The sequence below is a fragment of the Crocodylus siamensis genome, chromosome 2, assembly GCF_052110815.1.
Source record: "Crocodylus siamensis isolate JL-2025a chromosome 2, ASM5211081v1, whole genome shotgun sequence".
Taxonomy (NCBI): Eukaryota; Metazoa; Chordata; order Crocodylia; family Crocodylidae; genus Crocodylus; species Crocodylus siamensis.
In genome coordinates this window covers 109,389,790-109,413,907 of record NC_143396.1, presented here as the reverse complement: position 1 = coordinate 109,413,907, position 24,118 = coordinate 109,389,790, and the positions used below count along the sequence as shown (strand labels likewise).

General features: G+C 39.0%; 1 protein-coding gene across 4 annotated transcripts in view; it reads left to right on the top strand.

Moving 5' to 3' along the window:
* LARP1B (La ribonucleoprotein 1B) overlaps nucleotides 1-24,118 on the top strand; it is a 97,094-nt gene that overhangs the window by 10,159 nt on the left and 62,817 nt on the right. For all 4 annotated transcript variants that reach the window (XM_090036561.1, XM_090036560.1, XM_090036559.1 and 1 more), the window contains exons 2-8: nucleotides 10,196-10,257; nucleotides 11,086-11,145; nucleotides 14,460-14,625; nucleotides 15,697-15,840; nucleotides 19,574-19,717; nucleotides 20,019-20,187; nucleotides 23,968-24,112. In XM_090036561.1, the coding sequence (XP_089892687.1) occupies nucleotides 10,196-10,257; nucleotides 11,086-11,145; nucleotides 14,460-14,625; nucleotides 15,697-15,840; nucleotides 19,574-19,717; nucleotides 20,019-20,187; nucleotides 23,968-24,112 (890 nt within the window). The remainder of the gene's footprint in view (nucleotides 1-10,195; nucleotides 10,258-11,085; nucleotides 11,146-14,459; nucleotides 14,626-15,696; nucleotides 15,841-19,573; nucleotides 19,718-20,018; nucleotides 20,188-23,967; nucleotides 24,113-24,118) is intronic.

Sequence of the window (24,118 nt, the reverse complement as noted above, 5' to 3'; positions counted from 1 at the left end):
CCAGGAGTGACCAGGAATAACGGTCACAAGCTGGCAGAGGGTAGGTTTAGGTTAGCTGTCAGGAGGTGCTACTTCACTGTCAGGGCGGCTAGGGTCTGGAACCAACTTCCAAGAGAAGTGGTGCAGGCTTCTACCCTGGGGGGTTTTAAGAGGAGGTTGGATGAACATCTTGCTGGGGTCGTTTGACCCCAGTATTCTTTCCTGCCATGGCAGGGGGTCAGACTAGATGATCTGCTCAGGTCCCTTCTGACCCTAGAAACTATGAAACTGCTGAAGAATGTGCTTCTTCCCTAAGCATATGTAGATTTTCTGGTATTCCAAGAGTTCAAGTCAGTTTACTTTCCTAGGTTTACAGTAAGTTGCAAGAGTAAACCAGTTCCCATTCAAGATTTATGTACCATGGTACCTTATTCAGTAATAATTTTCTTGACAGTAGGTTTTTAAACTGCTAGTTTAGCTCGGTGGTCAGCCTGTGGAGCTGTGACATCCAACCTGTAGGGCTCCCTATGGGTTCATAAATTTAGTGGCAGGAGAATAGTGGTAGCATTAATTGGTTCTCCACTGCCACCAAACTTCCAGACTTGTGGGGAGCCCTGTAGGTCTCACCCTGGTGTATAGCTGGATTTGAGTGCATGGGGGGGTTACCAGCCAATGATGCCTTCCAATCGTCATCAGCCCCAGAGGGCTCTAGTTTTCATGAAAACAACAGTATTATTAACAAAATAAGTTACATAAAACCTTCAGTAGACATGGGGGTTGAAGGAAGGGTTACCAATAAATTTATGGACAGTCAGTGAAAAATCAGGATAAAGATGCCCGTCTGTAAAATCTGTTAAAAGGGAGTCATCTGTAAAAACGCTAAGCAGTCAGAGCTTGATTGACACTCCAAAGTTGGAAAGAAGCTGGAAAATGTTGAAGGACAGAATAGAGCACAGCAGAACCACCTGGTGTCTGAACAGGAACATTGCACCTTGCCAGGAGTCTTCTCTAAGGATTTTAGACCCCTCTACCCAGCCGCCTGCTGCTCTTGCTGCTGGGTCCTGTCAGTAGCTTGTAATATTGTTGGCTGGCAAGTAGACCTCTTTGGAAGTCCATGCTGGGATTGTGGCTATTAGGGCCAGGAGGGTAGAGGCTGTGGGGGACAGCATGGTGTGGTTTGTGGTTGGGGGCATCATGGTGTTTGGGTGAGTAGGAGACCCCTGAAGTGGGGGCAAAATGTATAAAACCATCACTGCAGTCGAGCAGGGTTGCCAACCCAAGAAAAAAAAATTAACTGCAGACTTTCGCTGATAACCAAACTTCTTTACTTTTTTTTTTTTTTTTTTTAACTGGAGTTGGTGTTAAACTGCCAAATTTGAACCTCAGCCCTAATAACTGGGGTGTGGCAGGAGAGCAGGGTCTGGAATAAGCTACCTTTATATTATGTAAAACGTATTGGTGGCAACTTGTTTTGGTTTTTTAAAAAAGTGTGGAGTGTGGTTGTTAGTAAAAAATAAATAAAAATGTTGAGTTGGCAGCCCTGGTTGAAGACAATTTTCTATCCTATTAAAATCTACTAAAATGAAAAAACTGTACATCTTTTTAATTTAAAAAGATTTTCTTAAAACCATGGCTAAGAAAAAATTAAAGTGGTGTTTCCCACTTGTCCCTACCTTAATGGATCCAAGGTTGGAAGGAGTCCTTTGTGAACTTAAAACAAAACAACATTCAAAGATTTAAAATGTAGCATAGCTGTCAGATGATGTGAAAAGATGGTACCGCACCAGGTTAGACCTGTGGTTCATCTGTTTCAGTATCCTGTCTTTGAGAGTAGTCAATTGTAGGTGCTTTAGCCAAAATTTCATACTTAAGAAATACTGTCGTAGATTGATGTTGGATAATCTGATTTCCTATCTTCCCATAAAGAATCTGCCCTAATTCGTAATATTTAGATTGTTTTAAAACCTGAAGAATTAGAAATTATATATATATACTAATATACACGTGTGTGTGTGTGTGTGTGTGTGTATTTGTGGGTATATATATTAGTAAGCAGTATAAACTATAAGTGTGTGTGTGTGTGTGTGTTAGAAATATAATTTGTGTGTGTATTATACTTATTTATTTATTTAACAATAACTGTTGTAACTTTAGGTTAGCATCTTATTCTGCTTTGAAACTTCCTCAGCTTGCCTTTGTGACATTCTGGTTGCTTATTTAAGAATGTAGTTTTTCTTTTAGCAGTTTTGAATTTGCTAACTTTGAGTTTCATTAAATGTTCCCTTGTTATTGAATCATTAAACTAAGGGAACAGAAGTTGCTGATCTTCTTTCTCTCTACTTTTATCATGTCTCACTTGATCTCCTTTCTAAATGGTCTTAATTCTTACTTTCTTTGTATGAGTTTTTCCATGTGCCTAATCACTTTTTGTCACTTCTTCATGAAACATTTCTGCTTTTGCAATATCCTTTTTAGAGTACCAGTATTGTATACAGTATGCCAGGTGATTGGCTCTGATAATGGCATGATACTTTGTGTTCTTCATCCCATCTCTGAAGCACAGTGTTTGCTTTTTTTTTTTCTTTTTTGACTGCCAGTGCACAGCGTATAGAAATGTTGAGCTGTCCCTGGTGGGTATGTCTGCATGATGCAAGCCTGAACTTCACAGTTAGGCTGTGTTTGTGCATGTTACATTAGGAACTGGAAGCAGTATGGTTATGGTGGAGCACTGCTGCTTGGCTGATTAGCAGTGCTAAGTGGGGAGTCTACCATTTTTGGTCCTGAATCTACCATATGTAACTTGGGTATTTCTATGTAGTCTTAGCTTGCACTCTGTAGACATGGTTGCACACTTTTTACTAGCTCAGGGTATCACTATGCAGCACTTCACTGTGGTACGTAGAAATAGCCACTGATGCACAAAACATTTTGTTTAGTTGAAAGTTACAGTGTAAAGGGTTTTTTTTTCCTTCCACTCTGTTACTTTGTGTTTATAATAGTAAACTTCTATGTCAGCACATTACCATTTTACTTCTGTGAAGTTTCTTGAGTAAGTAACTAAAAGGTTGATCATTTGAAACTCATCCAGTACTACATCAGCTAATATAATGTGTTAAACATGATTCCTGCATTGGAATTCTAAGGCATGCTACAAGGTTGCATTGCAGTATAGTGCTTCTTAGAAGACTTCTTTAGGAGGCCTTCTGGGCTCTTGCTGGAAACTAAGAATATACACACTCAAACAGTTGTTCCTTCACACTTTGAGACATTGTAGCACACTACCTGCTATGAAACTGGCCTGCTCTTCAGGTGGTCTGGAAGATGTGAGGAGGGCCCTAAGTGTTATTGGTTTCCAGGTCAGAGATTTTCTGCCAGTGTAAGAAGCAGGTACATTTTCAAACAGGAATTTGAGTCTTTTACATACGTAGGAAGATGGAAATTGAAAGAGTATGATTTACAAACTTCATCTTAACCTTTCTTTATTGTGTGTCAGTTGGCTGATTTCAGTCCAAACACAACAGTGGAACTGTTCCAAAATGTCACTGATTGGGAACAGGTTCACAATTGTGTCAAGTGCTGTGGCTCCAACATTAGCGGGTAGGGGGTGAATATTCAGCCCAGCATGCCTCCTAGTAGGAGAGTTGGAGGTGAAGGGAGTGCTTGCACCTATGCTTTGGGGCCTGCAGGGAGTGGGTGACTTGTGGCTGGTGTTTTAATTACCCTGCTTTTATTTCTCCCCTAAACATGAGTTCAAAACACTTCGATAGTCTGTAGATGACTCGGGTCAGGCAGCATACTTACCTGACTTCAGGGTGGAGGGGAGGGGAATGAGGATGGGCAGGGGAGTGTTTGGGCCTTTGCCTTTGAGTTCCCAGGGGCTGAGATGGGGAGCTGGGGAAGAGCTGAATGATGGGGTGCAGTTAAGTAGGGAGTGAGGCCCAGCTGGTTTTTAGAATGATAGCTTTCATTGAACAAGTGGGCAAGTGAACTCATTGTTTAAAAAGTGCTAGCAAAATGCAAAAAAGTGGGGCAGTGGAGTTTGGTTGCATGCCAGTGTCCAGGTGCAATAGTGAGGGGAAGATAGGGTTGGAAAGCAATGCAGGTTTTAAGTGTGGGATGCCTGGACTGACCAGATTTGTCGCAGCATGTTTGATGCCCACATGTAATGCCAACTCAGTTCACAGTGAACCAGTTTAAATGCTTTTGAACTGTTCCAGGTGGTTTTTAAATGCCTTTGAAGTGTTCAGGTAGTTAAATTAGTTTAACGGGTTTGCATGTCTGGCTGCTTCAGGTTTAAACTGTATTTAAACCTTCCAGGTGTTTTGCTTGTCCATGCCTAGAAGGTGAACAGTTGGAAAAGGTGTAGATTGTGTTTGTTAATCTTTTGCTGAGGCAAAGGATAACCTGAAAGACCTGGGATAATCATCAGTATATTATTTTGTACAATGCTGTATAGTGAACAAATTTCTTCCAACACTAGGGGAAATCGTATCCATAGTGGTATTGAAAACTGTGTGACTATGGACACTTGCATTCCTACTGTCTGAAAACTAGATGAATTAACTAGAACTTCTATTTTAACCATTTTTAACTTATGCTTTGAGTTTTCAGTCTTGTCTAAAAGCGTAACTCAGTGATTCTCAAGCAGGGTGGCTGCAACAACCCTGGGGTTTCTTGAGATCCTTTTAAGAGTGCCATCTAAAGTTAAGGTGTACAAACATGATTCAAAAGGTAAACTGTGAGATTTCAAGGAGGAATCCATACTGTTAAAAATATTCTGATCTATTGTGATGTGACTTTGTAACAGGAGAATCGTTCTATTATTTTTCTGTAGTTTTTACTTGGTTTTTGCCTAAGACTCAAGGCACCCTGTGGAAAATGTCTGTCAAGGGGTATGTGGAATTTAAAAAGGTTGAAAATCACTGGACTAATTGTTACTTAACTTTTGTATTTGGATCTTTATTTTCTATTGGCTTTGAGTAACAGTTTAATTTATGAGCTCTTACCAGTTAAGAGTGTTTGTATACTGTTTAACAAAAATTCTAAGTTTAGAAATTTTGAGTGGCCAGAGAAGGCAGATTACCCAATGCTGATTAAAACTTTTTATGTAATCTTACACTTTTAGAAGCGATGCTATCATATCAGATATCATTTAAATATCATAAACAGTAGTTCCAGACTTCATCAGAATACTAATTTAACTTTTTTAACATCAAACATTTAAATTACAAAAATCTGTAAGAAAACAATTTCTTTAAAAGTAGATACTGTTGATGCTTCCAATTTGATTTGTAGTTCTTCTGCCTCAGGTCTGTGCTTTCAGAGACAACTTTTGGATTACATGGGTTTTTTTCCCTTGGAAAATATGTGAATTTGGGATTTGCAACTTGTCTGTAAAATAGAAGTTACAGTATGTATATATACTTTCCTAATAAGAAATATTAAATTGTCTTTTTTCAGATTGTATTCCATGCATGTATGCCTATTAACTAAAAAAGGAAATACTCTAGTTTGGCTTTATAGGACAGCAAGAGTTATATTTTTAAGTAAGTTGCATTGTTTAGAGAGCAGATATTATATGTTCTGCCTGTAACTTCATTGTCTGTTTCAAAGTACCTCTTGCTAGTTGTTAGCATTTCTATACTAGCAACCTATTTTGCTATGTGTACACACAAAAAAAAAAAAACCCACTTCAATGGAGGAGCAATTGAAGAAGGATCTCAAGAATTCATGCTAAAATATTTCCACTTCCAGTATTTCACAGTCCTAACGACTGAGACGCCCCTTGTAGGTGTGTGACCTCTCAGTACCTTTTATTTGGATTGTGTGAACTGGTTTGAAGCTCTTGACCTACAAGTTGCTTTCTTTCACATGGGTGTAATTCCGTTGCATGGAAAAGATTTAGTTTCTACTCAGAATGTCATACTGGGAGTGGAAAGTGTTGCTTTTCAGCTTGTTACAATCCCAGCTGTGTTGATCAAGGTCTTTGCTTTTGCAGCAGTATACCTAAAGAGACAAGAGTATCAGATATAATCTTATATATAAATAGATGATAGAGGTTTAATTCTCATAACGGGTTGCCATGCAAAACAAATTGACCAGGAAAAGATCCAGATCTTCACTCTGCTGAGCTCCAGGGTCAGAAAAGTCTCAGTGTTATACTGGCATGAAACCCATTGACCATGGGTGGATCCCAAAGCAACAGGGGCTTACCCCAGAGATTCTAGGGAAAGGTATTATGCAGCAGGTTTAAGCACTCCCCATTACATGGGTAAGGGCCTCTGAAAAGTTTGGGACATGCTGTGCTATGCATGTGCATGCAACCATATGCCAGATTTCAATGCATGCAGTAAGGGTGCTTGCAAAGAACAGATAGAGAACATGGAGTAAAGACTCACTGCAGAAGTCCAGTCATTAAGTCAGTCAGTGGTCTACCAGTTTAATGTATGAAATAGAGTTCCATTCTCTGAATCCTGTCCAGTAGTTAAGGATACCATCTGCCAGGTGTTAGAGTCTTCCTTGGAACGATACCTGACAGACAAACTTGACAGCCTACATGCTGTCTCCAGAGAGGAGCTGCCCTGTCCCTGTCGAGAGCATCTTGCCTCATAACAAAACAGACCACTCAATCCAAATTCATAGTTTTGTAGCGTCTAGGGTCGGAAGGGACCTGAGCAGGTCATCTAGTCCAACCCCCTGCCATGGCAGGAAAGAGTACTGGGGTCAAAAGACCCCAGCAAGGTGTACATCTAGCCTCCTCTTAAAGACCCCCGGGGTAGGAGCCTGCACCACTTCTCTTGGAAGCTGGTTCTAGACCCTAGCCGCCCTGATCGTGAAGTAACACCTCCTGATATCTAGCTTAAATCTACCCTCTGCCAGCTTGTGACCATTATTCCGGGTCACTCCTGGCAGTGCTTGGGGAACAGGGACTCCCCCAATGCTTGCTGGTCCCCTCTGACTAGTTTATAACAGGCCACTAGATCCCCCCTCAGTCTTCTCTTGTGGAGGCTGAACAGGTTCAGGTCCTGTAGCTTCTCCTCATAGGGCCTGCCCTGCTGTCCCCTGATCATGTGAGTGGCCCTCCTCTGGATCCTCTCCATGTTGTCCACATCCCTCTTGAAGTGTGGCGCCCAGAACTGGACGCAGCACTCCAGCTGTGGCCTGACCAGTGCTGCATAGAGGGGAGTATCACGTCCTTGGACCTGCTTGAGATGCATCTGTGGATGTGTGACAAGGTGCGGTTGGTCTTCCTACCTGCATCCCCACACTGCCGGCCCATGTTCATCTTGGAGTCAACGATGGCTCCAAGATCCTTTTCCACCTCTGTACTGACAAGAATGAAGTTCCCCAACCTGTACGTGTGGTGCTGGTTGTTCCTCCCCAGGTGCATCACGTTGCACTTGTTGGTGTTGAATCCCATCCTATTCTCATCCGCCCACCCTTGTAACCTGTCGAGGTCTGATTGCAGCGTATTCCTCCCTTCTAGTGTGCTCCCATCCCCCCACATCTTAGTGTCATCAGCAAATTTGAACAGGGTGCTTTTACCCCCTTGTCCAAGTCACTGATGAAGATGTTGAACAGTGAGGGCCCAAGGACTGAGCCCTGGGGGATCCCACTGCCCATGTGCTTCCAGGTTGAAAATTGAATTGTTGCAACCCAATTGACTGTGTGGGTGTCGACACCACAGTCCCCCAGTTTCTTAATGAGAACAGGGTGAGAGACGGTGTCGAATGCCTTCCGAAAGTCCAGGAAAACTTTGTCCACTGCTACCCCTGCATCTAAGGATTTGGTGATCTGATCATAGAAGGCCACCAGGTTGGTCTGACAGGACCTGCCGCTAATGAACCTGTGTTGGTTGCCCCTAAGCATGATCTCCCCTGCTGGCCCCTCATGGATATGCACCAGAATAATTTTCTCAAAAAGCTTGCCCAGGATCGAGGTAAGACTAATTGGCCTATAGTTTCCCGGGTCCTCCTTCTTCCCCTTTTTGAAGATGGGAACCACATTGGCCCTCTTCCAGTTCTCTGGCACCATTTCTGTTGGAGACTATTTTACTAATACTGGGTTACCCAGGGTTGTGAGGGAGCTGAGCCCATGTCAGTATGCGCTTCCTATTCATTTTGCCTCCAGTTTTCTGGAGCACTCCCTTGCTGGAACTGAGAGACTAGAGGCCAAATTTCCTTCCTCCTCCCCTATTGGAGCCAGGAGAGTAGACATGGATAGGTATGCAGGCTTTGGGGGCTGGAGACCAGGAATCCCACTGTTGGCAGGGGCAGGAGAAGAGAAGCACTGTAAGATGCTGAAGACCCCAGGGGCCTACTTTTATGCTTTGTAGACCATGCAGATGTAATGGGGAATCTTTCATTTTTAGAGTGCTTCAAAAAGCCTGTGTATCTGTCTGGCTTGCCCTTTGAAGGTCTTTTGAAGTGGTTCAAAAGTTAGGCCTGTTCCCACTGTCAGAAAATATGAGATCTTTGGATAAGTGAAAAGTAAATAATAGTAAAGAGATGATATTGCTTTGTTATAATACAGCCAGGTCACCATGGGATCAGTGAATCCACTTCTGCAGAAAGGAAATGAATTCATAAGTATTTGTGCTTGGTAAATATGCATTAGAAGAAGAAAATTAAGACACCAAAGAGAAGGTTAAGAGATTACTTAAGCATTGGCCAGAAGTACCTATCGTGACAAAATACATCTACTATTGGTAGGGACCTACTTAAATCGCAATTTTGCATTTTTTGTGAAAACCACGATTTGAAGTGTTTCCCTTGGAAAGTGGCATTCCTTGTGATTTTTGGCAGAATTCCCCAGGGGTGAGGGGAGTGGAAACTTACTGAAAATAAAATCCTGGCTCCCCAGTAGAAGTTAGCAGTTCATATAGCCACCAGCACACGGGAAGGGAGCCAAAATGGTTGTCCTTTCCTCCCTCTGCCACTGATTGGCCAAGAGGGCATGCAATCCCACTCCTCTCTGCCAATCAGCAGTGAGAGGTAGAACTGCATGAATAGCAGTCTTCTTGGCCAATAAGTGGCAAGGGACGGGGCACTGCTAGGGCCCCTGGGCTAGTCAGCAGCACATGGGACAGCTTCACTGCAACAAACCACAAAAATGGCAGTGTGCATTGCTGTTGGCCTGTGAAATTGCCTGCCTGCCTTCTCAATTTTGGTAGGTCCCTATTAGAGGCCTTTTTAACTTAGCAGACCAAAGTGTAATATGATTGGAATGCCAAACGTTGAAACTTAAAAAGAAAATCAAACTGGGATGCGACCTTTTTACCAGTGATTTTTAAAAATAGCTCCCAGCAGGCATTGCTGGGTGCATTTTATGTTCATGCAGAAGGTCAGATTTGATTATGTTTTGGCCTTTCAATCCAAAGAAAGCTGCTTAAGATGAGTTTCAGATACATGGGTAGTCCATCAGTTTCAGCATAATAATGTTTTTGTATAGATCCTTTCCTCCCACTTCTAATCTGCCCCCATTTTACTGATTTGTGGTTTGGTTATGAACAATATGGATTAAATCATCCCCACAGGATATTTTATACACTTTTAAATCATTGAAATAGACATTCGTATGTAAATGGGCATTCCTATGTAAAACCCCTCTTTGATAATGATTCAGTTGCAGGCAGTGTTCAAGCTACAAAACAGTATAAGGGTATTACCATGTCTGCAGTTGACAGAATGAGTATTAGAGTTATTATGGTATAAAAGTAGATTAGTATGGATTTATGGCTGTGTAATCAGTTCTACCATATTTCATGAGCTGATACACTTATGTAATTGTACCTATCATGGATAAATCCTATTCTCAAATATATAGCTTCTGATAAGGGGGTGAATATTTTGTTGCCCTGTTTCTTATCAGCATTTTATGATTCAGTCAATAACTTTTATTTCACAAGATACAAGTTTTATAACAGTTCACAGAATTTAGTGTTTTAAATCCCTCAAATTCATAGACTAAAGCAGTTTAAAGTGGTACAAATCTAGTGTTGGATATATATAGTATCTTAAATTTAAGCAGATTAAATAATCCCATGTGTGGAAAAAATACCGACTTCAGTGGATTTGTTTACAGGCTTGGCTGGATTGAGATCGCAGGAAAATATCTCAGCATTTTCTTAAGGATCGGTTTTGTCTGTTTTGTTTCAATATTAAATTACAACCTAAATCTAGTTCTTTCTCTGAAAATATTTCTCTCTTCTCTCTAGAACTGCAGAATTTTGCTAAAGTTATAAAAGCAGGACGACCCAAGCCGAGGAAACCCAGCAAGGTTTGTAATTTCTAGAGAAATAGCTTTACGTATGAATCTCAGGATCACTTTTATTAAAAACAACTATAAACAGTTTGAAGTGTTGGTTGCATCTGAGAATGGTGTCCTTAAACCTAAGTTTTAATAGAGAGAATTTTTGAAGTAGTCTATATTCAATACTGATTTTGCTTCACATGCTTTTATTGGGAATGTGAGATTTTAAAATTGTGTGTGTTCATTTTTCTTATGACTTTTGTCTTGCATGCAGAACAGATTTAAAGAAGGAAAAGATATAGTTTTCTTTTGTTTTTTAAACATTTAACACACTAGCTGGTTCCTTTTCTGAAAGACTTGTATATCTATACAAATGATATATACTTGTCCTGTAGCTTACTGTAAATGTGACATGCAAAGAGAGGTGTGTTAGTCTGAAGTCAGGCAAAAGGCAGGGCAGAGTTGTTGGAGATGTATATAATTTCATAAGCAACAGTATACTTTATCAATGCTGTGAAAAGACTTTCAGGGAGCAGCTTGCTGGCAGTGTTTAAGTATCAAGAGTTTCTGCTGATGGTTTTGCTAACTGCAAGCTGAACAAGTAGCCTATCATGTAGGTTCCTTTTTAAAATATAATTTTATTTTAAGGTTTATTTAGTAATGGATAAGGCTTTGCACTGGAAGTATCTAAATAACTGACCAGGTTCCTGTTGATTAAAGTGCTGCCATGTCTGGTTTATGTTAAAATTCTCACATTAAAAAAAAATACCAGTAATATAGTTTGTTTCTCCCTAACACTTGCACATGCACTATTCTGCATTGATGCATTCTGAAATGTATCTTGTAACTTTGCAGACTAGTGACTTCGGTGATATCACCAACTGGCCAACACCAAGTGAAATAGCGAACAATGAAGTAAGTAAACTATGCAGTTCTTTATATTTGTACGTAGTTTGTAAATTACTATTTTTTTTTTTAAACATGTCATGGACTTCTCTATTTCAACATGCTGTCTGGAGAATTGGGGTAGGTATGTCAGGATTTCAGCAGAGCAAATTGCAAAGGATTTTCATGCATCAGTAAGTGAGCTTGGAGTACAACTTCATGTGATTTAAGTGTTACATACCATTTCACAGGAGCAGAATTAAAGCCAGTTGTGATGATATTGGGTGTCTCCATATGTATATACGGAGGTGTGCTGAACTTATCTCATAATTTTAAACTTTGTTTCCTTGTTCAGTGTTTGTTAGAAGAGCTTTCCTGTTGGGATGATACAGAACAGCAATCCTATAAAATGCTCAAATCTTTGGGGCTCCTAAATACTTGGTGCAAGGTTATGTAAGAAGCTAATGGCCCTGACTTCATTTCCGCTAACTGCTTCAGGGGAGAGTACTGCATCCTTCTTAATTTTTATTTCATTATGCTGTTTAAGATTTTATTAGACCTTATACTGTGTCCTTCACTGTGGTTGTCTGAGTGCTTTATCCCCATCTCAAGGCCACATTGCTAAATATAGTAATAATTTGTTGGCCTTAGATATGCTTCTTGTTTGTTTTGTGGCCCATCAAGTGATATTTCAGTCTTTGGTCCCATTCTTATAGTTACCTTATTCCCATTATGTTCTTTGATTGTTTTTGGGTGGGTTTTCAAGTGGCATTCCCACTGAAATGGCTTTATCTCTTATATTATCATCATTAGTACCTTCTTTTTGGAGCCTTGCACAGACCATCTTCATCTGTCTAGTAATGGTTCTTAAAGTGTATAGGCAACATGAGTTTCCTGTTTCACATGCAGCTTTCATCCTCTAGGGTCATTTCTTTTTGCCCAAATTAAACCAAGTGTGTTGGCAGTAGTGATTGCGTTGATAACTTGTACATCAAAACTTATGCAGATATACAGTAAAACCCATTGAAGAACCATTTCCTAGATAGAAAAAATCAATGGACTTTTGTGTTATGGAATAAGAAGTGGAGTATGAAAAAGTACCAATACTTTAAGTTCTTGCAGATTCAGTTCAATATAGAAGAAGCTTATAAGGAGGAATCCTGTGTTATTGTGCAAGTTGCCTGTGGGATTTGCCATATAACTTACTTCCTGGCTCATTCTTTGCCATCTCTATGTTCATTTTTTAAAACTTTTTTTTTCCTAGCATTCAAAACTGTAAGTGGCACCTTGAAAACTTGAACAGTAAGTCTATTTAGTAATGCCCATCAGAGAAACAGAAACATTTTTAAAAGTTATGTACTACCTTTCAGTCTATTATATCTACGTACAAGATGCGTAGATTGTACCAGCTCTTTAGCTTGATTTTTTTTTTTTTTTTTTTTTTTTTTTAAGTATTTTATATACCCATCCAACACCAAGACACTCTCATTAATTTGTCGAAGATAGCTTTCTATCCTCTTTGATACAGAGGTCCAGATGATGGATTTAACTGTGTCAGACGGCATACTTGTTAACAAGTTAGTAGCCTACCGTTACACAGTGCCAGCAACACCTGACAAATTTATAACTGTCTGTTTTGCAGCAGTATTCCCTTTGCCAGAGTATCTTTTGTAGTAGTCAAAAATAGACATGTAAGCCATTGGTAAGAGGATCAGAAAAGTGGCTCATCTAAGTTTCTTTGAAGTCAGATGTGAAATTCAGACCCTCCAAGTGTGGAACAGTCTTTTAATAGCTGGAAATTTTCTAGTCCCAGAGTTCATAAATTGTTGAATCTGGTCAGTTCTTTCATCTCTTCAGCGGCATCTCTTGTGATAGAGATGTGAAATAATTTTCCTCCTGAACTGAATATAAGAAGTTCCTCAACAGTATTTGACTCTGTCGTATCGTGATTCCAGGAAAAGAGGCAAATTGTTTAGTTTGCATCTAAGAAATTGGATAGATATATGCTAAGAATCATTACATTATTTAATAATCCCTTTTTAAATGCATATGATTGATTTAGAGCTCTTAGTCTAAAGCAGTACTATATCTGTCCCTTCTTCTGGGCTTCTGAAAACACTTAAATCAGTAAAATTTTTTCACATGCCCTACAGTATTAAGGACCTTTACCATGTTTCTGGCTGTAGTGACAGTTTGAGGTATTAGAGGTTGTTATATCAGCCAGAAAATTTTTTTTAAGTACTCTATCAGAGTAAGTATATTACACATTGATGAATTGGTTTCTTCCTGAATAAAGCTGCCTACATCCCAGTCACTTTCCTAAGATCCTGAACTAGAAGGCTAGTTTGCATAGTGTATTAAAATAGCTTTTGGTTCCTTTATGAATAAGACAAATAACTGTATATAGGTCTAAATTTATCAGGGTTTGTCAGCAAATTCAGATAAATTCTTTCTTCACTCAGTCTGAAGAATTGACTTTTTTTCAAACTGTTATACAGTTGCAGTACCTACTTCAGTGGATCCAAAGCTGTTTCCATGACCAAATGAGAAATGTTTTCTGACTGGATATTTTCAAGGCTTTATTTCGCAGGTGGGAATGATGGGCAATTCAAGAGAAGTCTTCAGTCTTGCTTGCTTTGACAGTTGAACTGTGCAGGTTCCCAATTTGTACTTAGTAGGGTACAGGCAGTGCTTAAGCCAAGCAGTTACTGGTAAATTTCATAATCTGAATTTTTAAATTTTATAGACAGATACTTCCACACACTTCTGATCTGTATTTTGATTTCTGATCATATGCAATGGAATTGACATAGTTGGGGCCTGTGGTTCTTTATAACTGTACAAAAATGTAGTGCTTGATTGGATAACATAATTAAAACTCCAGTGATTATACTTTCTCAGGTAATCCCATTCAGTGCTTAAGCATATGAGCACCCTGTAAGTAAGGCTTTATAAAGACAATCAGTTTGAACACTGGTTATTGATAAGTAACATTTTCTTATATCACAATAAACAAAATAAAGTTTCTCTTGTTTTCTACTAAAATGTAATTGTACATTTTGTAGTGTTACATGATCAGTATAGTTAATTATTGCAAAGGTTTGCATTCTAAAGGTCATTTTTATAACCAGGCAGAACTGTTTGTAACTTCAGAACACTTTAAAAGTGAGAGTTTAACGCTCTGTAAAAAATTTATGCAACATTAGTTTTAGAGCTCACCATGGCTCAGAATTCAAGAACAACTAATCTTAAGTTAATCAGTAAGGAAACATTGTTTTTAGACGCAGCTTTTTTTCTATCAACATCCATAAAATCATGAAAAATATTTAGCAATTCTTTTTCAGTGCAAAGTAAATCAGAATAAAAAGCCACCAAATAGAAAAGAAAAGGAAGAGAAACATGAGAAGAGAGCCAGCAACGAAATCAAAGAAACCCTGGAAGTAAAGCAAGATGGTCTGGGAGAAAATGTTAGTGAAGATGAAGCTCAGTGTAACAGTCAAAGGAAAAAAGGTTAGTCTATGCCCTACATAAGGTATGTCAGTATTGCTCTGCTAGAAATCTTGAAAAGTACGCATTCTTTTGGGTGTTTGAATGGGGAAATAACTGAAATACTCTTAATAGGTCTTCTACTATATGAGAGTTTAAAACTTGACAGCACAAAATAATTTACTTTGACTTCCTTACCTAGTGAAATGTTGTGAATTGTCAAAGAGGAAGTTCTGTGAAAAGAGTGCTCCTTGAGCCACTGATCTTTCAAAGAGCAGTTTAGAGTAGCAAGATCTGCTGAATATGGTTTCTTTCTTTTTTTTTAATTCTAGATATAAAAGTTAATTGATGGATAACTCATTTTATATTCTTATTTGTAATTCTCTAACTAGAACAAAAACCCAACTTCATATTAGTACAGAATTTAGTGTATTTTGAATAAAGCTTATTTTGAATGTGATAAATGATGCATTAAAACCATAGCCACTAAAAGAGGATATTAATTTATCTCTCTTAGCTTTTTACAAATAAACTTTTGTACTGGATTTTAGCATACTCTTTCCAGAAGGGACCCAAAGAACTTAAATATGAATTATCGTCAGGTTCATTTTATGGAAATAAATTGTGCCTCTGTATTTATGCTATCATTTATCAAACCAGAACTCCTTAAGTTGTCAGGGAAATTAATTTCCATCACGTTGACCTGAAATCTTTGTTTTGTTAAATATTTTCATCTTTTGTGTCCACCTTTCAGTTTGGTACTAAACATTAAATTACTGTGGAACACTGAAGTAACTATAAAAAATGGTAAAGCCCTCCAACCTACTTCATTTACTAGATTCAAGAGTTAGTTAAGATAACTTCTAAAACTGTAACTGAGAAGTTACAATTGCCTTCTGTATGTTATTATAAGGTAACATATATGATCAAACAGCATGTATGACTAATGCTAATCCCTACTGATTAAACTTTTTAGGAAAACTGTTAAACAGTTATTCTTCCTTTAAAGAATACTTTTACGGGATATTGTAAATAGTTGAATCATCTTAGCTGCACTATAGTTAAGATTGAGAACATATGTTTTTACTTTTTAAGGTAACAAGCAGAAATGGGTACCACTTCACTTGGACGATGTAAAACCTGATAGCCCAGAAAGACCAGGATCTCGAAATAGCTCAAAATCTCAGCCTGAAACAAATAAATTAGCAACACCTACTAACAGACGAACTGAGACAAGAAGTAAGTAGTTTTTAGTCCCACCTTTCGTTAGATTTTGGAATGGCTCTCATTTTTGTGGTAACTCAGCGCATAACTAGTTTAAAATTTCTGTTGTTAATGAATCTTAGTGAAAGCAAAATGCTGTTTTTGAGTTTAATACCTGTTTATGCTGACATATTAAGGCCCGTCTTTTAGAGTGTACCGATACATTGGTCTGATATATCAGGTCAGCACTGATATAAAGAAAACTGATTGTATCAGAAATCAACCTGATGTGGCCAATAATTTGGCTGATAAATGCCTGTGCATGCATACAGCCGCCGTGCAGCATACAGGCTGTGAGAAGCACAGCTTGGTTGCTTGGAGAGCTGCTACAGCTGGCAAGTCTGTGATGGAAAGGAAGGGGTGTTGCGGGGGGCAGAGAAATGCCTCCTGCAGTGAGGGAGGGCGTGGAGCTGGGGCAGGTGGTGGTGCTGAGAGGGGGAGGCTACAGCGTAGCTGTGGTGAAATTTGGGGTGCCTGCAGCCCCCCTGTAGGCCCCTTCCCCCGGCCCAGCCCCTTCTGGGAAGAGCTTGGTGCCATCCCAGCTGAAGCCCGCCCTGCCCTCCCATGCAGACTCGGGGGAGCACGTGCCCTCTTCTCTCACATGCCCCCCCCACCCCTTCGTGCCCTCCCAGGGTGTGCACAGTGGCAGGAGCCGCGTGGCCCCCCCACAGCTCCATCCCGCACCCCAGCCCCACTCCCTTCCTCACTCTGCAGGGGCCTTGATCTGCACCCCAAGACCCCTTATCTCCTCCCTCCCCTTCCACCACAACAGACTGTTTCCTGTTTTTCAAAATTTTGGCCAAATTCTGAAAAGGCATAAGAGGCATGCAGACTGTATGCAGCTGTACCGGAAATTGAATCGGTATTGGCCGATATACTTCCTTAAAAATCGGCTATTAGTATCGGCCCCCAAAATCTCCATCGGTGCATCCCTACCCTCTTTCTTTCTAATGCTGTCTTCTGAGCATATGTTATGAGCTTGGCCTTTTGTGCAAAAAAATGACTTTGACATTAATAAAATTTGATAGTAATAGCTGCCAAAAAGTTACTTGAAATTAGTAATCAAAAGATTTACTCTGAATAGCAAATCAAAAGGTCTTTTTTTAATGTGAACAGCATCTTTTTTACTCCATTAGCAAAATTTTTTTAAGTTGCTGCAAAATGCATTAAGGAAAGTAAAGGTAATTTAGTATTGCGTCTCATGCCTTTTCAGAATCTGGCCAAAATTTTGAAAAACAGGAAATGGTATCAATGATATCTCAAACATCACACCCTCTTGCAATCTTCTGTATGCTGCCTTTGAGTAATCACAGGACTACTGAACATCAGGAAGAGAACAAGGAGTGAAGATTAATGTGAGGGGGAAACGCTGTTTTTTTGGGGTTTTTTTGACTAGGATAAAGTTTTGAAATGAAGTTTGGGCTTGGTGTACATGTGTAGGTCAGGTGTAACTGGCTTTTGATCCCTTTGCCAATTCAGACAAATATTCAAAGATTGGCTAGAAATCAACACATTTTATTATTACCCTTAGGATGACATTTTCAGCTAATCCTGCTTCAACCTTGTGGTGCACTTGCCTGAATAGTAGTGCATCTCATCAGTGTCTGATGTGTGAATGCCAGTGCTTATAAAAGGTTCTGATGGAGACTGAGAACATTGGAACAAGTTAAATAGGGTGAAAATGTGTGTTCTGTTGTTGTCTTGAAATGTCAGCCTCTGTAGTAGACTGTAGTAGCTGTACTGGTGGCCTTTAAAACTCAGTAGACGTTTTAAAATTCATATATTCTTATTTTTTGGGATCAGGTACCATTTTGATAATCATCCACTCAGAAATCTTGTATAACACAAAGGTCAGAAAACAGACAACCCTGATTCCTTTAGTTGTAGCTGCGCTTCTCTGTTGGTAAGCTCTTAAAACTTGTTGCAACTAATTTTTGGATCTGTGCAGCTAGACCTAATAGTGTCAGTGAGTATATTGAAGAGTAATGATAGGGAATTTTTGTTTCGGCATCATTCAGTTTAGTTCAGTTCTAGTACCTGTTCCCCAAATTGCCAAGGGGTGGAAGGCAGAGCTAAGGTAGTGTGAAATGGGAGTTGTCCCATTGTTTCCCTTCCAGGGCAGTCTGGTGAGATGATATGACCTAGTCATCCATCATCAGATCTATAGCATCTGGGCAATCCACCACAGTACCAGTTGTAAGAGACAGTCCTCTTGATAAATTCATAGAAATCCACCTCTTCCAGGGTTATCAGTGTGTTTGGGTAGAATCAGGCATTACGTAATGTTGCATTTGTGCCTTCATAAAAAAATTTGCGATGGCACAAATTGTGAACGAATAGATGGCCCTACCCTTTGTTGCACTACATCGGTGGCTGTGACAGCAAGTAGTAATAAACAGTGCCACTTTATTGTGGCCAGCATCTGTTTGCTCTGCTGGGAGAATGCAGGCAGCCTTGAACTGACTACACTATGAAGCCATCCAGAGCAGATGCCTGATCCAGAACACAGCAGATAGGATTGGGCTGTTCAAGCCCTGAAGCACTTGTTCGGTTTTCCCCACTTATGGAGAATCTCCCCCTAAGTGAGGAAAGCCCATGCAGGTTCTAGTTTGGTGAACCCAAGGAATCTCTAGCACCCCATGCCTCATAAAGGCACAGGTCAGGGCAGTTCTGATGCGGAACTGGGGGAATGCAGCTGACATGGGTCCCAGCAAGGGGGTACAGGGAGGAGAATTCCTAGTGCCCTGTGCCTCCATACTGGGACCCACACTGACCCAGAGGCACAGGTTTGTGCAGGCACTTGCCTGATGCAGGACAGTGGGGGACTGTGTCATCCAGTAAAATAGATCGGCTGTTGCAGGAAGCATTTTCAGTTTGGTGATACTGTACCTATTTTTTCCCTTTGTGTCAAACGTGCAATTGTGTTTGTGTGTATTTGTCAACTGTGATACTGTTTAGTATACTGCAACTGTGGGCAGTCCAACTTTGCAGCATGTGGGTAGTTTTCAAATTTTTAGTGGCTTGTTTGTTTAGTAACTCACTGAGTCTGTTACATGCATCTCTGAGGCCTCTTACATGCTACAAAAGTTTTGAAGTGTGTGTACAAATCACTTTCTCTGACATGCATGGTTGGTATGTGTCAATTTTTAGAATGAGGCTAAAATAATTAACTCTTCAGATTTGCTAGCTTACCATAGCAGTGGGTGCTGGTCACTGGCTGAGATCGAGTTTTTGTAGGTAGCATTAATTTATGAAAATGAGTGCTATACTTTGAAGAGCAGTGTGCTCCAAAAAGAGGAAAATATTACTGAAAGGTCATTTTCCTTAGGTTGCTTAACTTTAGAAACCTCTTGATCAAATGATTCTTCATGTGTACCACTAACACTATATCCAGACTATAGTGCTGCACAGCAGTTTTTCAAAACAATCCAAGTGTGCCTCTGAACCCCATGGCAGTTTAGAAACATCTCCTGTTTCTAAACATCTTCATATCAACTATGAAATCTATGAAACTCTAGAATGACAGAGACCACTTCTTGACTTCTGAAGAAAGCTTATATCTCTATATTGCTTTCTTCTTTACTTCCCCCTTCTAGAAAGGCTCACATATGTTTCACAGTGCAATGACAAACTCCTGTGTATGGAAAAACTACAAAACTACTTGGTTAAATATGAGTTTAAATTAAGTACTTTTCTTTTTCTTTTACAGGCTGGCGCCGTGATAGGGAAAAGAGAGATGACCATGATGAAGTTTCCAGTGTGAGAAGTGAGGGTGGAAGTGTTCGAGGACTCTTTAGAGGCAGAGGAAGAGGTCGAGGCAGAGGAAGAGGGCGTGGCAGAGGAAACCCTAGAAGTATGAAAGGCTAGATGCTTGTTAAAGATGAAAAATCTATTTTGATAGTTAAGATCACATGTTTAAGTTGTACAATCCTCCCTGGTCTGAAAAATCAAATCCTAAATATTGGTCCATATGATTTTGATGCCGTCTTTTATAAGTACTAGAGTTCTGACTTCCTTTATTGAGATCTGGTACCAAATGCTTGTTGTCCAAAAAGATAATCTATTCCTGTTTATATCTTTTAATGCTATTTTTCATATTAGATTTTTCTGTTTATCTTTTCCTTCCCCTAACCTCCCAATCCATTCTTTTTAAGTGAACTATGAGTATTCATATGGTTACCAAGAATTGTATGGTGAAAGGACTGATCAGGCATTTCAACCAGAACTTAACACTAGTATGATGTATTACTATGATGATGGAACGGGAGTGCAGATGTATTCTGTGGATGAAACACTGCTCAAAGAATACATTAAACGTCAGATGTAAGTACATGAATTTTTAGAGCAAATTTTGGGATCTGTGTAAGAAATTAATTTCAGTGTTTGGCATAAGGTGTTTTTTGGTTTTTTGTTTGTTTTTTTTCTCTCCATGCATTGGTAAAGTAGTACAGAAGTTAGTTGCTCCTAAGTATCCACCATCTGCCCATCGCTAGTAGTATATACCTACTTAATTTTGCTGAGTAATGGAGAATTAGGAACTTTAATTAAGATCCTTAGCCTTTTGGCATTATAAACTGTTTTTAATTCATGGTGCACATCCTCCTTTATTTGTTCTTATAATTGAAGATTGGATGTCTGTTTGCTACTGAGTACTGCAGATCTATTTGCATATAGGACTCTTTCCTGGGTAACTTAGCTGAAGTTACTGAAAAGATTTTTCTCTTACTTGCTCTCAGTTTCATTTTAAAAAATCTTATAGTATACAGTATGTTTCACGTGAAAGTACTAAGACAGTGTTTGAAATATGCCATATACTTGATTTTTTTCAATAATCTGAATTATTTGCTCTTTCCTATTTATACCATTAGGGAATGAAAAACCATTTGGAAGACTGGTTATTGCAAAGTGGCATATCAAACAAGATCATGGAACCCACTAGTTCACTAATGAATGAAAAAAGATATTTTTCCACCACTTGCAGCTGTTTCATCTTCTGTGCTTTCAGTGGCATTTTCTATGATGCCTTTGCCTTTGTGGTGGATTATGTTGCCCTTGTGTTCCATAAAGCAACTTGCTCATTTTACTCTTGCTTCTTTTGTTACAGTTGACGCAAAACAGGAAGAAAAAGGCCTATTTAAGGGCAGAAAGTATCTGGCATGTGGCTTCAAACCTCTATTGCAGTCTTTTTTTTAACACTTTTGCTGTCAGGCCCCTCTGAGACCTGACAGTGGACATGCATCTCCATGTCAGGATAATCGGCCCGCACTGTCCTCAGACAAGTGAGGGAGGAGCACAGACACTTCACTGTTGGCCAGATTTCTGGGCATGCAGTGTAGAATCGAGATCTTCTAAGGTAGGACATGATGATGTCCCCCTCTGATGCTCAGAAAAATTTCAGTTACAGCATTGGTCGCATCTGACTTCTGATTGTATTTGTATTTTATTTTAGCAACAAGATATTGGCAGGTGTCAGTAAAAGGCTTAAGATGGCTGGTTAACCAGACTCATTGGTTGCTTGGTTTGTTGGAAATCCCTGAGACTCCTTGGTTGTGGAGTTTGCCTTTCACAAGAGAGACACTATTGAGCAGGTTTAGAACATAATTTCTTTTGGCTTTTCTCCTTTTACAAGGTTCTTGGAGGCTCCATAATTTTTTTCAGTCCTCATCGCGTTTGAGTCAAGTCGTGGGGAATCAGCTTGCTGTTGTGGTTATCCATTATATCGCTTCTAAGTGGAGTTTATGTTCTTATTTTAATATTTCATAAGTATAAATTATGAAAGGTAGAATGTCAGAAGAAGAAAGTTGATCATAAATAAACTTGTACAGAATGCTCATTCCTCAATGGAGTCAAAGATAAGTGAGGCTATTTTAAGCACATAAGGGTTTTTTTTAACCCTTATGTATTGAAGAGTTTTAGATATATTAGCCTTTTTCATAAGAAAAGAAACTTTGATAGGATTTGTGGCTACAAGAAGAACAATGCCTAGCTAGTTTCCATGACCGATACACATTTCTGTAACTTAAGTGAGGAAGAGGGTTACTCCATAGTAGTATACAGGTTGATGCAAATTAAAATTATTTAAAACAAAGTATAATTAATAATGCCGTGTGTTACATCTATTTCAAATTTTTGTGTTTGTTCCAAAATTGGAGTGCACTAAAAATGCTTCATTTTGTATCGGAAAATAATTATTTTTTCCAAATGAAATTTTTATTTAACATCAGCATACACCCAAACTTGCATCCTCTTAAAAATTACTGAAAAACTTTTGAGAAAGACAAAAAATATTTAAAAATTACTGTCCTTTTTGGACTAAATTTTGTAATTTTTATGTCTTCATGATTATTAATGATATTGCAAATTCCCTCTCTGTAGAATAGTGGACATCAGTAAAGCGGTTTGCGTCAACTTCAGTTGCCACTTTTCATTCATGCTTGTGGAACTTGTATGACTAGGTGGAACTTATCTGAGATTTTACCTCAACTAAAATGTTACATTTACAGCTATAAAGTAAACGGTATCTGTATGTATTCCTTCTTGTCTGCCTTTCAAATGAGGGATGGAGAGGATTAAGATTTCACAATAGCATGCAGAATACCTTTGAAAGAAACCTGGATCCTGCTTTTATAGAAGGACTTTACTTGTTAAAGTTTACTCTGTCTGCAGGATACAGAACAAGATCATGCTTCTCAGACAGTGTTTTACCTCCTTCTGTGTTGGCTCAGGCCTAAAGGGAATAGCTATCATCTCTTGTAAGTCCCTTCTAACTTGGAAGCTTTGTATTTGTTGTCTGTAGAGTGCTGACAATATGCTTAGTTTTTGTTGGTACTCTCAAGGGAAAAATCATTTGCTTTCTCCTTTATCACCCAGAGACAGTGCTCTTTGGCAGCTTCTGCATTGAATCAGACTTCTCTGGAGGCTTTTAGCTTAGACTTTGATTCTCTACTGAGACCTGAAATTCCATTTATTTAAATTTAATGACATACTTCCCTTGGTATCCAGATCTCCTCAGCATTCTTTTGTGTTGACTCCCTCCATTCATTTTGTTAAGGTTTCTTGTCTTTCTGTAAAAGACTAAATTGTGCCTACAAAGTGCTTACGTTTTCAACTCCATGATAGTCAGGAGTGAACCCTTTGGCTACTTACATTTAGGAACATAATTCAGTGCAGGCTCTGTGTAAATGGCCAGACTTTTTTTGTCCCATGGTCAGTTGAACTTGCTGCATCTCTTCCTAGGATCTTTTCTAGTTTACATCTTATTGTAGCATGTCTCAATTACATTTTTTTTTCATTTTCTTCACCCCTTTACATAGTCAAGATGTCAACCTCTACTGTTTCATAAAGAAACTTAGTTGCCATATGGAATCACTTTTGTGTGTTTTACTCTTTTTCTACCCCCTTCATTCTTGAAGAAATTTGCTTTTTCCAGGTATAAATGGTGGTACAAAGTACTCTTTAGTGCCTCCTGGTACTCACACCTCCATTTCTTTAGCAATATAAAGCTGTGTTTTTCCATGTAATACTTCTCTTAATTTCTTATTTTCCCTTTAGCTTGCATGAAGAGTGCTTGCATATATTTTTTTTTTTCACTCAGAAATAAGATACCGAAGCATTGTAATCTGTTGGGAAATTCAGCAGGAAAAATTAAATATGAATGCGGATATTCACTGAGAATAATATGTGCCATCTGTAGTCAACAGTACATTGGCCTTAATTCATATGAATGCTAAGGGAATGTTTCCCTCTACTCGTGTAAGAGAAGGGGAAGAATGATTGAACAACAAAAAGAAAAGTAGTATTATTTTTCTGGCTTGCTTTTGATATATATACTAGTTAGTGAATGCAGTAATGAGGCTTTGACTATACCTGTGTTTAATTTCCTGGACCATAAATTACAATGTATGCATTCTTCTATTTGGTTTCCTTGAATACTTGTGCCATTTTGTAACTTCTGGTCCATAAATAACAAACTCTAAAACATTCGTTTTGACAAAATGTATTAAAATGTGTGATGGAAGGTTTGATATGAATGATTGTGACTTGAAACTAAACCTAAAGAAACCAACTTGCAGTGGGTTCACATTTACGTGTTTCTTTCTCCAGTGAGTATTATTTCAGCACAGAAAATTTGGAAAGAGACTTCTTTCTGAGAAGAAAGATGGACCAACAAGGATTCTTACCTATTTCTTTGATTGCCACCTTCCACCGTGTGCAAGCTCTGACTACAAATGTTAACCTCATTCTAGAGGTAAAG